Source organism: Microcaecilia unicolor, chromosome 4, assembly GCF_901765095.1.
Source record: "Microcaecilia unicolor chromosome 4, aMicUni1.1, whole genome shotgun sequence".
Classification (NCBI taxonomy): Eukaryota; Metazoa; Chordata; class Amphibia; order Gymnophiona; family Siphonopidae; genus Microcaecilia; species Microcaecilia unicolor.
Window position 1 is genome coordinate 324,502,782 of NC_044034.1, and position 15,530 is coordinate 324,518,311.

General features: G+C 42.3%; 1 protein-coding gene across 1 annotated transcript in view; it reads right to left on the reverse strand.

Annotated features, from left to right (window-relative positions):
- ADGRA2 (adhesion G protein-coupled receptor A2) overlaps nt 1-15,530 on the reverse strand; it is a 312,169-nt gene that overhangs the window by 81,555 nt on the left and 215,084 nt on the right. Inside the window, exon 3 of the mRNA XM_030201956.1 lies at nt 279-350. Within this exon, the coding sequence (XP_030057816.1) occupies nt 279-350 (72 nt within the window). The remainder of the gene's footprint in view (nt 1-278; nt 351-15,530) is intronic.

Below are 15,530 nucleotides of genomic sequence, written 5' to 3' on the forward strand. Positions count from 1 at the left end.
GGTTAGCGTGGGAGCCCTTATTGCCACTTCAATGAGTAGCGGTAAGGGCTCCCCCTCGCATGGCTACGCGGTAAGAGTTCTCTTACCGCATGGCCACGTGTGCTGGGGGAATTTTTACCCGCTGTAGTAAAAAGGGCCCTGGCGCATGGGAAAAATGGCCCCCACCACCAGTGCAGGGCCCTTTCTTCTGCAACTTGGTAAAAGGGCCCATAAGTGTATTGGGTACAATGGCACCGTACATGACCTGTAGGGAGAAGGCAAAGAATCCCAACACTTACAGACGTTTCAGTTCCACCAGTCCGTAGAAAGCGCCTGGCTCAATTGTGCTGATCAAGTTATTCTTTAAATCTCTGGAGAGAGAAGGAGATTAAAAAACAGAAAGTGACTTAAGTGCTAGATTCATTAATTCTATCAGACATGTGTTTGAAATCAAAGTAATACATTTCTATATTTCTTTTATACAAACTTAAGAATGTGAGAACCACTGAGCAGGTAAAGTGTGACCATAAGATCAATTTTGTACAGTGCTGTGTACACTAATTTTGGTCTGAGACATTCATAGCGCTCCTCTGCCGTTGCCACAACTTTGCACTAAGGGTTTCTTGGGAGCTCCGCCTCTAAGCACTGACCAAGAACAGCCTTGACAAGCCTCTGATTTTTCACAGAATCATTACCCAAGCTGAAGCATTGGCTCAGTCAATGTCCAAAACCATAATTTCCAGTACCTACACTCCAGTGGCGTAGCTAAGTAGGTCAACAGGGGCCTGGGCCCCTGTAGATTTGGCCCAGGACCCCTCTGCCGATGATCCTCTCGACCCCCCCTCCCGCCGCCAACCTGCCGTCGCCTACCTTTGCTGGCGGGGGACCCCAACCCCCGCCAGCCAAGGTCCTCTTCTTCTGGCGCAAGGCTTCATTCTGTTTCTGAGTCTGACGCGTGCGGGATGTCAGACTCACAGAAACAGAATGAAGCCTTGCGCCAGAAGAAGAGGACCTCGGCTGGCGGGGGTTGGGGTCCCCCTCCAGCAAAGGTAGGCGACAATGGCGGTGGGGGAGGGTTGGTGGTGGGAGGGGGGCCGAGAGGGTCGTCGGCAGGGGGGGTGTCAAAGTTGGTGGTGGTGGCGGCGGCGGGGGTCGGCAATGGCAGGGGGGGGGTCAGCGGCGCCAAGGGGGGGCTAAAATGTGCCCCCTCACCTCGGGTTCTGGACCCCCATCCTGCTGAAGTCTGGCTATGCCCCTGCTACACTCTAACTTGTAACGACACTATAATGAACTGAACCCCAGTCAACATCTTTATTTGCCAGTCATCAAACGCACAACAACTGTGAAATGCTCTTCTAATACTTTAAACTGAAGGGGATCTCACTTGTCAACAGATGTTTTGCATGCATTTCTTTTTTATATATTTTATTTATCAGATTTTTAATAAAACACTATGCAGCACGCTTGTACAGAAAAAAGAATGGTAATTAACCATGATACGAACAATAACAAAAAGGAAATGGAATAACCATCCAAATCAAGTCCCCTATATGGGAAGAAATTCATACAGAAAAAAAACAAAAACAAAACAAACCGAAGCGACCCTTTGCAAAAACTAATCAAGGAGAAACAACAGAACAAAAAGGGGAATGACCAGAGAAATACCAACCAAAGGATATTTATTAAAAATCAAATAGAAAGATGTACAGTCTATAGAGATCTATAAAATCCATAAAAAATGTAATATCAAGACGATGCAGTCCTGTGTTTCAGCATGCAGTGTGCCTGATTGGACTTGTAAATCCCTTATAAACACATCACCATCAAACAGCCAACCAGCAGTTTGTGTCATTTTGCTACCACAGCACATATTGTGGTTGGCTGTTTGATGGTGTTGTGTTTATATCTGTTTCTAAACAGTACAAGGGATTTACAAGTCCAGTTGAAGTTGAGATTCCTGAGGCAAGCGCAGTGCGCGCCGAAACGCAGGACTGCATCGAGTCTTGATATTACATTTTTTAATGGATTTTATAGATCTCTATAGCCTGTATGTCTTTGTATGTGATTTTTAACAAATATCCCTTGGTTGGTACTTCTCTGGTCATTCCTCTTTTTCTTCTGTTGGTTCTCCTTGGGAAATCCATACAGATCATTAGCAGAAACTATTTTAAATTAGAAGTTTAAGCACCAAGAACAGAATACCCTCCAGTCTTACTACTTTGTGGGTTCTATAGAGGGGCTCGAGCATTGCTTCTTAGCCAGAAAAGCAGATAATTGAGCAGGCTCATAAAACAATATATCTAAAGAATTGAAATATTAAAAAACAATTGCAGGGAAATTGAAGAAAGAATAACCCCCCTAGACGAACAAACCTTTCCAAAGTAGCAAGAACTGCTGCCTCGTCCTTTGAAGAAATCTTAGAAACATCAGGAAATGTCACCACAGACATTCTCATCTCTACTTTTGAAATACATGTAGAGCATCCAGTTGGCTGTGGCATAGCCACAGCTGGGCCCAGATGGGCAAAGGCTTACCTGCTTTGAACTCAAGCCCACCTAGCAGTGGAACAACTGTGATGTGGCTTTTGGGGATCCCCAAGCCCTGCTGGCTGAAGACTCCCAATATCTCTCTCTCCCCCCATCAGGCCATTGAGGGGTCTCTTAACTGTAGTCTCCCCAACCCCCTAATACAATTTAAATCCTTCAATTTTTCACTGCCAATGAGCAACGGCTTATACCTGCTGCTCGCACCAGCCCCGAGCCTTCCTAAAAGGTACAGGAGGGCTTGAGGGAGTACAGCTAAGAGATCCCCCAATAGCATGAGGGGGAGGGGAGATAGAGATGCCAGGGGCGGGGGAGGGGGAGAGTTCTTATGTACACTCAAAATTGAGTGTCTGGCTACAATCCTGCCAGTTGTGATCCAGATATAGAAGGTAATTTTATAACAGGGTGCCGAGGATTAGATGTGCCTACTTTTCTTTATATAATACTAGCATGAGAGGCAAGTGTGGACATTTACACCAGCCTTAGGGCAGGCCGATATTTGTCATGAACGCATGTCAATTATGGTATTTTATAATCTACATATGCACGCCACTCAAACTCCACCCCTGTGCACACCCACTGGCAAAGTATGCATTTTAAAGTATCATTGAAAGTTTACAACCCCTTATAGAATTACCCCCATAATGTAAAAGATATCATCAGAGCAGCAGGTGCTAGTACACCAGAGTCAGATTTCTCCAAAATTTCAGGCTTCAAAAAGACACAGACCTCAAAACAAATACCCCAAACTCCCACAGTTTGAAGACTTGGAAACACTACAGTCTCCCACAGGCTGGGTTTTGTAGTCTGCCAAGAAAAATGAATATGCTTTCCCCAGTGGACAGCATCCATCATTATGGACTTAATCAGCTTGACCACTTGGGGGAGGAGAGGAGAGTACTTTGCCCAGCCTTTGATTTATTACCTAGAGACAATATTACCTCAACTCCCCGATCCAGTCCCTGCAGACATGCCAGAATAAAGCAGCAAGAGAGAACTCTACATTTAAATATAGAAATACAGCAATAAACAGAACTGAGAGTCCCTTCCAACACTTTTTAAAGTCTTTATTCCTCTTCTGCTAGAAATGTTCAAATCTTATGATTCCTCATTGGTTCAGAAGTTGCCCTGCTGAAGAACACCCATGCACTTCTAGAAAGTAGTCTGCCTGCATATATTATATATGTTAACTGACAAGGAGGGGAAGACACCACTGGGTGAACAAGACTCAGAAATTGCAAGTGTTATAAACCAAGACTGCACAATGTTGTCAGATTTTACTCACACCTTTTTTCAGATAGTAGCTCAAGGTAATTTACATTCAGGTACACTGGCTATTTTCCTGTCCCTGGAAGGCTCAAAATCTAATTTTGTACCTGAGTCAATGGAGGGTTAAATGACTTGTCCAAGATCCCAAGGAGCTGCAGTGGGTTCAGCCAAGGAGGTGGTAACAGCGGTTAGTGTATCTGAGTTTAAAAAAGGTTTGGATAAATTCCTGGAGGAAAAGTCCATAGTCTACTATTGAGACAGACATGGGAAGCAACGCTTGCCCTGGGATTTGTAGTATGGAGCGTTATCACGATTTGGGTTTCTGCCAGGTACTTGTGACCTGGCTTGGCCACTGTTTGGAAAACAGGATACTGAGCTAGATGGACCACTGGTCTGACCCAGTATGGCTACTCTTATGTTCTTATCACCAGGCACCTTTAGCTATCAAGGCTGGTGCTCTAACCACTAGGCCACTCCTCCACTCCACAATGATTACAAACCCTGGCCACAAGGGAAAAATGATTCTCTCTCTCCATCCTGAGAAGCATAGGAGCTGTTGGTGCTTGTGCACCCCCAACATTGAGAAAAAGTCCTTAACTGTGTCCAAAGAGGGGTCATTTCCTCATCTATCTCCCCTTACGTTCCCACTCGTAACCTCCGCTCACAGGACAAATCCCTCCTCTCAGTACCCTTCTCCACCATCGTCAACTCCAGGCTCCGCCCTTTCTGCCTCGCCTCACCCTATGCTTGGAATAAACTTCCTGAGCCCTTACGCCAAGCCCCCTCCCTACCCATTTCAAATCCTTGATCAAAGCCCACCTCTTCAATGTTGCTTTCGGCACCTAACCTATTCAGGAAATCTAGACTGTCCCAATTTGACTGCCCCTATTTGATTGTCTGTACATTTGTCCTTTAGATTGTAAGCTCCTTGAGCAGGGACTGTCCTTCTATGTTAAATTGTACAGCGCTGCGTAACCCTAGTAGCGCTTTAGAAATGTTAAGTAGTAGTAGTAAGTAGTATTTCCATTGAGTTTAGCATCCCCAATCATGTTCAAAATTTGGCTCCTATGTTGAGAAGTATCATCCACTGCAAAAGCAGTATAAACAGACAGGATTTGGGAGAGGGGGGTTAGCTCACACCTTTTTTTCATTTGTAACTCAAAATGAGTTACGTTCAGGTACAGTAGATATAAACAGGATTAAATTACTGGCACTCTGGTTCAAATACCTCAAATAAAGAGACACAAAACATGCAGATCCTGCTCAGCCATCTTGCTTCCTTTCCCTTCCACATCTGGAAAGGAGGCCTGCCATAAGCACTTGCAGTACTAGAGGTGACTGGGATCCTGGCTCAGGAAAGCTCTTCATAGAAACTGTGTATGAAAGCACTTATAAAGGAGCTATGAAAGAAGTAAGAAGAGCAGTCCACAAAACAAAGGGAATTAGAAAGTGTTAATTTTTTTTATTACATTTGTACCCCGCGCTTTCCCCACTCATGGCAGGCTCAATGCAGGTTACATGGGGCAATGGAGGGTTAAGTGACTTGCCCAGAGTCACAAGGAGCTGCCTGTGCCTGAAGTGGGAATCCAACTCAGTTCTGCAGTTCCCCAGGACCAAAGTCCACCACCCTAACCACTAGGCCACTCCTCCACTGAAATGTTCAAATAGGTTTCCCGCACATAGAAGGTCCAGTTTATAATGGCTTGTCTCCTGAATCAGGGCCAGAGTGCTGAAAAGACCCATGTATACATACCCATAGCAGAAGGAAGAGTCTTTTGTATTGCATGTTGTTTTACTCAACATTTAGAGCTTGGCATATGTTGAGAAAGCATTGGGTCCCTCTGCAGCAGAGTCCATTAAGGAACCCCACTATCTCAAATCAATGCAACAGAAGGAGGAAGGGAGATCTGTAGAAATTCCAATGAAAAATACCTGGACAGTTTGTAGAAAATACACGAGTGGGTGAGGGGAAGAAGCTCTATCATCTTTCGCTATAGAACTGCTCCTTCGCAAGCAGGGCAAACTGGCTATTTTTTCCCCATCTCTGTTGGGAACACCTCTTTAAAGCTAGTTGGTTTCAGTAACTTACTGGACAAAGCTAGATCTCCAGATTTCACACCTCTGTGCTCACTACTGTTTCTTCCAAAGATCTCAGGTAGAAAATAAATTCCCTGTCTGGAACATGAGATGCAAAGGCTATAGCATCCCATGAAAGAGAAGAAATACAGAAACAACTGCACAAACAGTTGCAGACAGCTACCCCTTATCAGAGACTTACTGTATTTCAAGCGGATCAACTTTCTCCCAAGATTTATGGCTGCTTGCTTTATCTTGTGGAAACATTTAATTTTCTTTATGCCCTGTCCATAGTGGACACTCTCGGGTCACAGCAGCATAGCCAAAAGTATTGGCCCCGAGTTCAGTCAACCTACAGAATTCTGTACCAGCTCCAGGACTGCACAGTGAGGATGTCCAGGAGGATTCGCATCATCCAGAACAAGTTTGGTCAGTGCTGGCGTTACTCCACTATTGCACGCACAGAAACAGGATTTAACTAAACTTGATTCTAACATTCTGCTGTTCAGCGAGTATTCAATAGGACGTAAGCATCGTACAAAGCCAGAAGAATGTTTGATACCTAGTAAAATCTTCACCCTTCATAAAATTCCTACCTTCAGGCAGACAAATATTATCCTTACCCCTCCGATAATAATAATAAAGGGCTTATACTATATAAGAAAGTAATATAAATGATCACAGCTTTTGGTATTCAATAGAAGTTGCTGGCTTACCCATTAGAATAATGACAGGCCCTTAAAAACCCTCTCCCTTTGGGAAGACAATACAATTGACCTTTAAAACATGTGAAGGGTAATTCAGACCATTCCTCTAGCTTTGCTAAGCCCTTGCTCGTGTTATTCACACCATCAGGGGTGTTTATCCTATTGCAGATTTTGGTATCATCCATAAACAGGCAAACGTTACTAGACAACCCTTCAGCAATATGGCTTACAAAAATGTTTAAAAGAACTGGCCCAAGAACCGAACCTTGCGGCACAGTACTGGTAACATCCTTTTCCTCAGAATGAGCTCTATTTACCACTACCCTCTGTCACCTTCCTCTCAACCTGTTCCTAAACCAGTCAGTTACTTTAGGACCCATACCGAGGGCACTCAGTTTATTTATTAGTCATCTATGCAGAACCGTGTCAAAGGCTTTGCTAAAATCTAAATAAACCACGTCTAGCGCTCTCCTTGATCCAACTCTCTGGTCACTCAGTCAAAGAAATGAATCAGATTTGTCTGACAAGACCTGATGCTAGTGAACATGACAATTAAAAATGAAAGCCTCATCCACCAATTCATAGAATAGTAGGAAATATATACTGTATCTGATGACCTACCAACAAAATTAAGAATCAAAAGCATGTGCAAGATCATAACTGCATTACATGCAACCACAGTACAAAAAAAAGAAAGAAAAGAAAAGAATACAAAGACTAGGATTACCTTACAATCCCTGTGGTCTAGTGGTCTAATCAGAGCAGGATCAATTCCCCAGTCATGGCAGCCATTATGAGAACACAGCCAGAATGGGCAGGAGTAACCATGGGATTGCTCCTGTCCCGGCAACACCCTTAAACAACCAGGAATTGTAAGATAGGCCCAGGGGGGGCCTATGGGTTGGGGGATGCAATTGGAGCTGTCAAGGAAGGGGGGACTCCTCTTCGGGGGTGGGGGAGAGAGAGGGAAACAAATGGGACAAAGCACAAATTTTCAGCTTCTACTGAAAACACATGGTCATTTTTGGCTGAAACCTACAATAACCTTTTAGGCTGAAACCAAAACTAAGCAGAAAAAGGATTTGGGGCCAGTTTTGGCACTGTAACGAAAATCAAAACTGAAATTCAGTTGGCCTCTAATGTATACTGAGTCCCTGGTACATGTAAATATGCAAACATATCTTAGGTACATTCACAGTGGATATCCTGAAAATGTATATTGCTGTAGGGCACCAAGACAAGTTTGGGAATCACTAGAAGGTAAAGTCAGAATAATCCAAGAATCTTAAATATTTATCTATGCATTTCATCTTCAGTGCATCCAAATCACAAGGGGGCATGTTGGGGGGTGCTTCAAAGGCGGAATTAAGGCGGGCTTAGGACGTGCCTAACACTTGGACATTTTACAGCCATAATGGAGCAAAACCAAAATGACTAGGGCACAAGCTTCAACGTTTTGGTCTAGACCTTTTTTTTCCAGAATGAATAAGGCAAAAAAAGTGCCCTAAATGACCACTGGAGGGAATCAAGGATGCCTCCCCCTTTCTCTCCCAGTGGTCACTTAACCCCTCCCACCCCCCACCCCCCAAAAAATGTAGTACTCACCGTCCTCTATGACAGCCCCAGATGTTATAGCCAGGTCCATTAGAGCAGCAAGCATGCATGTCCCTGGAGTAGTGTAGTGGCGAGTGCAGTGCACTGTAGATAGGTGGACCCAGGTCCTTACCTCGTCCTACCTATTACTCTTGTGGTGGAAAGTGAGCCCTCCAAAACTCACCAAAAACCCACTGTACCCACATATAGGTGCCCCCTTCACCTATAAGGGCTACTGTAGTGGTGTACAGTTGGGGATAGTGGGTTTTTGGTGGGTTTTGGAGGGCTCAGCAGACAAGAAAAGGGAGCAATGGTGAGATGTGCACCTGGGAGCATTTATATGAAGTCCACAGCAGCGCCCCCTAGGGTGTTCCAGTGCTCTCCAGGGATGCCTGGGAGACCAGTCTGCTAAAAATGCTGGCCCCTTCCACATTCCAATGGCTTGATTTTCTACATTTTTCACTTGTATGGGTTTTTTTTTTCTGAAAATGGCCTGGAAACATAAACACACAGAGTACAAAACCTTGTTACAAATGATATTTTTGAAAAAAAAGAGGCGTTTTGCACTTTTGAAAATGGTCATATTTCCTTTTCAGATTTTGGACGTTTAGCGCAAAATGTCCAAAGTCAGACTTAGATATCATATCAAAAATGCCCCTCCAAGTTTCAGAATTGCCCCTCAAAGAGGGGGCACCTATTTGGACCTTAAAGAAAACTAGGTGCCTATTTTCCTTATAAAATACTAGTGTAATTGGTCAAAAACATGCCTATGTTTTATAAGATGGTGTAAATTCTATCACCTGGATTGTTAAAGAATGTACATAAATTATAGCATTTTATTATGCACATACATAAATGTGCACTCTGCCCACACTTTGCTCAAACTCCACCCATGTGAATGTCCACTTTCAGAGTAGAAGGTTGCACAGGGACATAAATTTCACCCATCCCTGTCCATTCTCACAGGAATCTAACCTATGCCCACCTATACCTGCTAAGATCCATTCCATCCCCACCCATATCTGCAATTAATCTCCTCCATCCCCACTCTTACCCACAGAAGTTGATGCTATTACTTCCTAACAGCCTCCCATGGTTTTTTGGGTGGTATTCACTATTCAACCAATGAATGTTCCAGGCCTCAGTCTGGTGTTCTGGCTGCATCTGTAGGCATTCTAAGCCTCATTCTGGTGCTCCAATTGCCTCTCTCATCGTTTCCCAAGCCTCAATCTGCTGCTCCAATTGCGTCGCTCTGTGCATTCAAGCCTTATTCAGGCATCGCCAGAGATTTTACCTACATTCCCACAGGAATCCTGTAGCAACTTCTTCCAATCCTGAAGGAATCCCATGATCCCCAGTCCCATGCAGCTCTCTACTGCAGAGTACACACCACTGAATATTGGTACATACATACAAAATAGCGCCAAGCCGGAAAATGGTCATTCACGTGTCAGCATACACATGTACATTGACTTGAATACCTGTATTTATGCTCATTCTTGCCTAAAGGAAGCTTTATTTTTATTCTTAATACAGACATCATTGTGCTGTCTTTGTATCACCCTGCAACACACCAGCCCCTCTCCCCCTTCATATTAACACCACTATTGTAAGGTGTGTTCGTACAATATCATGATTTACTCTGATTTGTTCAATTTGTTGGACCTGAGGAAACTAGACAGAAAATGTTATGTTAGTCCAATTAACTGGTAAAATGCTATATAGTTTTCTTTTTTAATTTACTGACTTTTATTTTTATATATTGCAGGGATTTTGAAAGCCGACAGAGCTGGTGGAAAGGGGAGCAAACCAGTGACTGATATAGGCATAATTAATAATTTGATGAGCTTGGTACCCATGGGAGCTGGATGAAAGCAAAGGCAGAGGAGGAAGAGAATCAGTAAGAGGGCAGGACGCGAGGACAAGATCTGGAAGATTTGAAGGAGTTGTGATAACGCCTGGTTCTTGCATCTTGTGCCTGTAGTCTACGATTCAGAATATTTCTGCATGAACTTCAGACTGTCAGGACTCATAATTATTTTAATGTTTTTCATCATATTTCCCAAAGCCTGTTCCATAGCTAACATATAATTAGCTCTCAAACAGGTACTTGAGCCTTACAGAAAAAAAAAACCCCCATATGTGAATTACTACTCACGAGTATAGTACCCTAAAATATAGTAACAAACTCTGTCGAGAAGAAAATAACTTTTAATTTCAAAGTTATTTTTTTTTCTGTAATTTGAGGCTTGGCACACACTAAGAGAGCATCTGTTCCTTCCATGGAGACAGTCTAGGTTCTTGTGGAGCCTGCTAGGGAGGTGCGCAGTACCTCCAAGATAGCCTCAGAATTACAGAGAAAATAAGTTTAATTTACATTATTTTATTTTCTCCTGCATAGACTTCTTTAGGCTGGGATGAAGTGACCCTGCAATACAGGATTATGTACTATTCATGCTGTCAGCTTGGCTCTACTGCTGCCTCTTTCTGGTCTTATTCCTAGGTCTCCTCTCATTTTTCTTCCTACAGGATTATAAAGGTATTACATTTTTAAAATGTATTTTTATTTACTTCGTTGATTAGTATTTTTATTTATTTATTTTATTGCATTTGTATCCCACATTTTCCCACCTATTTGCGGGCTCGGTGTGGCTTACAATACATTGTACATAATGGAAACACAATTAGTTACAAATCAGTTACGGATTACATTGTGAGAAGTTAAGCGAAGACAAAGTCAAAGTATCATTAGGGAATAGGACAAGGAAAAGTTTAAGATGCTCCATCAATGCCTGAAGGTTATCTGCACTGCCTCTCTGATGTTCTTGTCACACTGTGAACTCAGCTCAAGAATTAAGAAATAAGTTTGAACAATGGGGATATCCCAAAGTCTGTAGTTGAGAAAGCATATCAACGGAAATTATTCAATAATAGAGATCCTTTACCACAACCTTGGTCAAATTGAGAAGCGGAAAAGAGGATGCCATGTGTTTTGAAATATACACTTTGTCCTGTAAGAGCCCTGTTTACAATTAGCACGCGCACTAACTGTGTAGGCGACTACAGGGATATTGTAGGTGCGTACACAGTTAACGCGCGTACATGGTTAACACACATTAAAAATGTTAACGCACCTATAACACGGCTTAGTAAACAGGGCCCTAAAATTTCTTCCTGTATTAAGCGTCACTGGAGAATTATGTAGGCTCAACCTTGTTTTACAGACACCAACTGTATGATTGCTTATGCCCAAAATGGACCGCGCTCTTATTCAGAGGGAGCAGAGGTGAATTTATTGTCTGAAGACTCTTATGCCAATAGGGCTGAATAGTCGTATTGAGTGGAAGGCGTTTTTGTAACTCCTCTCTGCTCTCCTGATGCGTGTGCTGTTTTCTTTCTATCTGTTTATTAGAGTCTGTCCCTTTAATTCCTCCTTCTTAGCTGATTGGGGGTGGTGTCAGCGTCCTTTTAAATTCTGGACGCCATGGTTGTTCTTTAGCAGGGTTGGAGTAAGACTGACCAGCTCCCCAAAGGTAGGCCTTCTGGGGTTCAACCTTGTCTATTAGGCCGTTATGTTTATGCTCTATTTATTTAAGAGTGCTTTCTTTGCTAACTTTTTCAGGGCAATTTCTGGTGTTCGAGGGCGGAGCTCCCGATGAAGTGTTTGGAATGAACCCACCTTCCAATCCACGCATAGCCCAGATAGGTGTTATTATTCAGTATTTTGGTATTTAAGATAAATTAAAACCAGAGTTATAATACTGACTAGTTAGCGGAGGTTTTGACTAATGAGGAACCTGTATCATGATCTCGATGGTGAAATACGCTGGAGATCGATAACAGTCTGTAATTCACTAACACATACAGTGAATACAGAGTTTCTGAAGTCTTTCCTCCTTAAAGAATTGCTCTTATCATTTTCCTTCTTGTCTTTATAGTTTGGTAGTTATGCCCAAAATGGAAATTTAGCTGACAGGTTATGTAAGCCTGATGTTTGGTCAATTAAACCAGTTCAACAGAGGGGCCACTGAAAATGTGGTAGGTGCTCTATTTGTTTGATTACTGTACTTCATTTTATGACAAGAATACCAACAAATGGGTACAGCTTTGGAGTGAGACAACTTGTGAATCTGTGGGAGTAATTTACACTATCTGTTGTCCCTGTAGTTTACTCACAGGGCCCTTTTACTAAGCTGTGTAGGCACCTACGTGCACTCAATTTGCGCCAATTCGGAACTACTGCCCGGCTACCGCGTAGCCTGGGCGGTAATTTCATTTTTTACGCGCGCCAGAAAATGTATTTTATCTTCTAGCATGCGGTGCCAACCAGGCGGTAATCGACATTGTACGCATGCTGACGATTACTGCCCGGTTAACACGTGAGACCTTACCGCTAAGAGAATGGGTGGCGGTAAGGTCTCAGACCCAAAATGGATATGCACCAATTTTCATTTTGCCGCACGTCCATTTTTGCCCCCCCCCCCCAAAAGGCCTTTTTTTGCAGGTGCGCTGAAAAATGGACCTGCACGCATCCAATACACGCGTCTACACCAGCACAGGCACTTTTTGGCGCAGCTTAGTAAAAGGACCCCTATATGTGGGACAAACTTCCCGGGTTTTTAAGACAAGAATTATTGAGCACTGCCACTGTGTATCTACAGGAAAATTGGCAGTCCCTCTTGTTTTTAACATTGCATTAAAGCTAATCATGAATTTATTGATTTACGCTGTTGGGTGATTGAACAGATGACTAAGGGTGGGAGAGGTGGGGAATAAAAAAAAATACTCAGACAGCGAGAGGAATGCTGGATTTTTCTCTTAATACTCGAAATGTAACTGCACTGTATTTATTTTAATGTATTTATTTTAACTAGTTCATTGTAAGCCGCTTTGGGGCTGCAACACTGCGGCAAAAGGCGGGGTATAAATGATCTGAAATAAATAAATAAATAAATAAAAATACAGTTGAACCTACAGGTTTGAATTTGTCTGTGGAATGGCAAGCTTTCTATTGAACATTACTACCTTAAAAACTAGTTTGTCTGTGATTGGTTGGTCCTGTGAATGTTTGGTACAAAAGCCGGCAGCCATTTTGGACAATCTTTTAAGTTCTAGTTCTACCTCCTGAAGCAGCAGATTTGTGAAACAAGTGGCCCTTGTTGGGGTTTTGGACAGCTGGAATTTATTCATGCATTGAAGCACTTCAAAAGAGTCCTCTATGCACTGAAACAGTAGCAATTTGACAATCTGGTATTAGGAAAGGATACCTCTCTAGTTTAGGGAAGTACTTGTGGGACTTTATTTTGATATGTCATTAACTACTTGTACTGTTTGTTGGAGCTTTAGGGATTTGACATGGACATTTGTGTTGTGGTTTTTTTTTTTGCTGACTAAAACAGACTGTGTTGGTTTTGACTATTTTTCTCTGTTTTTAGAGGTTTTTTTTTTTTGGTTGCTCTCTTTTTTTTCTGGAGATAGATAATATAATGATAATACCTGGGAATCTCTTTGGGAAAGACTGACACATTTGGTCAGACAAATGCTATTTGAGCTCATTACACATGGTATGTGATATTTCATATGTATGCCTGACCTTTATTTGTCCTTGCCATTTTCAGGGCACAGACTATAGAAGTCTGCCCAGTACTGGCTTTGTTTCCCAATTACCAGTGTTGCTACCCAATCTCCATTAAGCTTCTGTGAATCCATTCTTTCTAAATAGGATTCCTTTGTGTTTATCCCATGCATTTTTGAATTCCGTTACTGTTTTCATCAGCACCATCTCCTGTGGGAAGGCATTCCAAGTATCTACCACCCTATCCATGAAAAAATCCTTCCTGACATTATTCCTGAGTCTGTCCTTCTTCAACCTCAATTCATGTCCTCTAGTTCTACCGCCTTCCCTTCTCTGGAAAGGGTTTGTTTGCAGATTAATACCTTTCAAATATTTGAACGTCTATATCATATCACCCTTGTTTCTCCTTTCCTCCAGGGTATATATGTTCAGGTCAGCAAGTCTCTCCTCGTACGTCTTGTAATGCAAATCCTATACCATTTTTGTAGCTTTCCTTTACACCACTTCAAGTCTTTTTACATCTGTGGCAAGGTATGGCCTCCAAAACTTAACATAATACTCCAAATGGTGCCTCACCAACGACTTGTAGAAGAGCATCAACACCTCCTTTCTTCTGTTGGTTATACCCCTCTCTATATAGACTAGCATCCTTTTAGCCACAGCCATCGCCTTGTCACAAAACAAGTTCCCTTAATTTAAAAAAAAAACAAAAAAAACCCCCCATAAACATTGAAAAAGAAAAATCAAACTAGAAACCCATAATAGCTCCCTTTGGAAGGTCAGGGTGGGAGGGCCAAATAGAATAGTGAGGCTTTTACTGACTTCCTAAACAATTGGAAATTGTCAATCATTCCAATAGCATTTGGCAAGCTATTCCATAACTATAGAGCTGCATGAAAAGAGGCACATTTATGTGGAGCAATTTAGTTTGAAAGAGAGGGGCATAGAGGCAACAGACCAGAATAAACAGACCTTAAGCATTTTGTGGGGGGTCTATATCTGAAGATAAGCATTCAAGGAAGGTCCATCCCCCGTTAGGAATTTGAACACCAAGCTGAGAACTTTTGGGTCAATATTTAAACCTCGTGGATGGAGCTTTTTTTTTTTTTTTTTTTCAAACATTTGACCATAATATATACTAGTCAACAGTCTGGCTGCAGCATTCTCTACCGACTGCAACTTCCTCAGAGATTTTACAGGTAGACCAAGAAAAGGGGGGGGGGGGGTTACAGTAATCAATATGAGAAGAAATAAAAGCATGAAGAACTATCTAAACAACCAAAGGTCTAACACACTGCAACCGACAAAGATGAAAAATGCAACTTGAGTAATTAGAGATGCCAACTGTAATGTGAATTCAAGATTGCCCTAAGATTTTTACCTGCTTCAATAGCTTTTGGGCTTGTTAGTGGTATGAAAGAAATGAAAATAAATAAAAATAACAGCAGAGGAGAAATTTAACTTTCTACCATCCAAGAAAGAATAGGAGCAGAAGATATTTTTGACTTCCAAATCCAGAGAAGCACAGTTTTTCAGGAATTTAAATGCAATCTATTCATCTTTCACCATGCTGTAATGCATAATCTTATCCAGCAGAAAACATTTTTCATAAACCCACACTATACAAAGCTGAAAAGTATTCTGGGCTAATGAGGTGTCTGGGCAAAACAGGTCAAGTAAAAATGTATTTAAAGTATGCTGTGAGGTAATAGGAGCCATTTTCCCCACCCACAGTACTGTCACCACTTCTGCTCCTCCCCCACCCATCCCTCACTTACTCCATGGAAC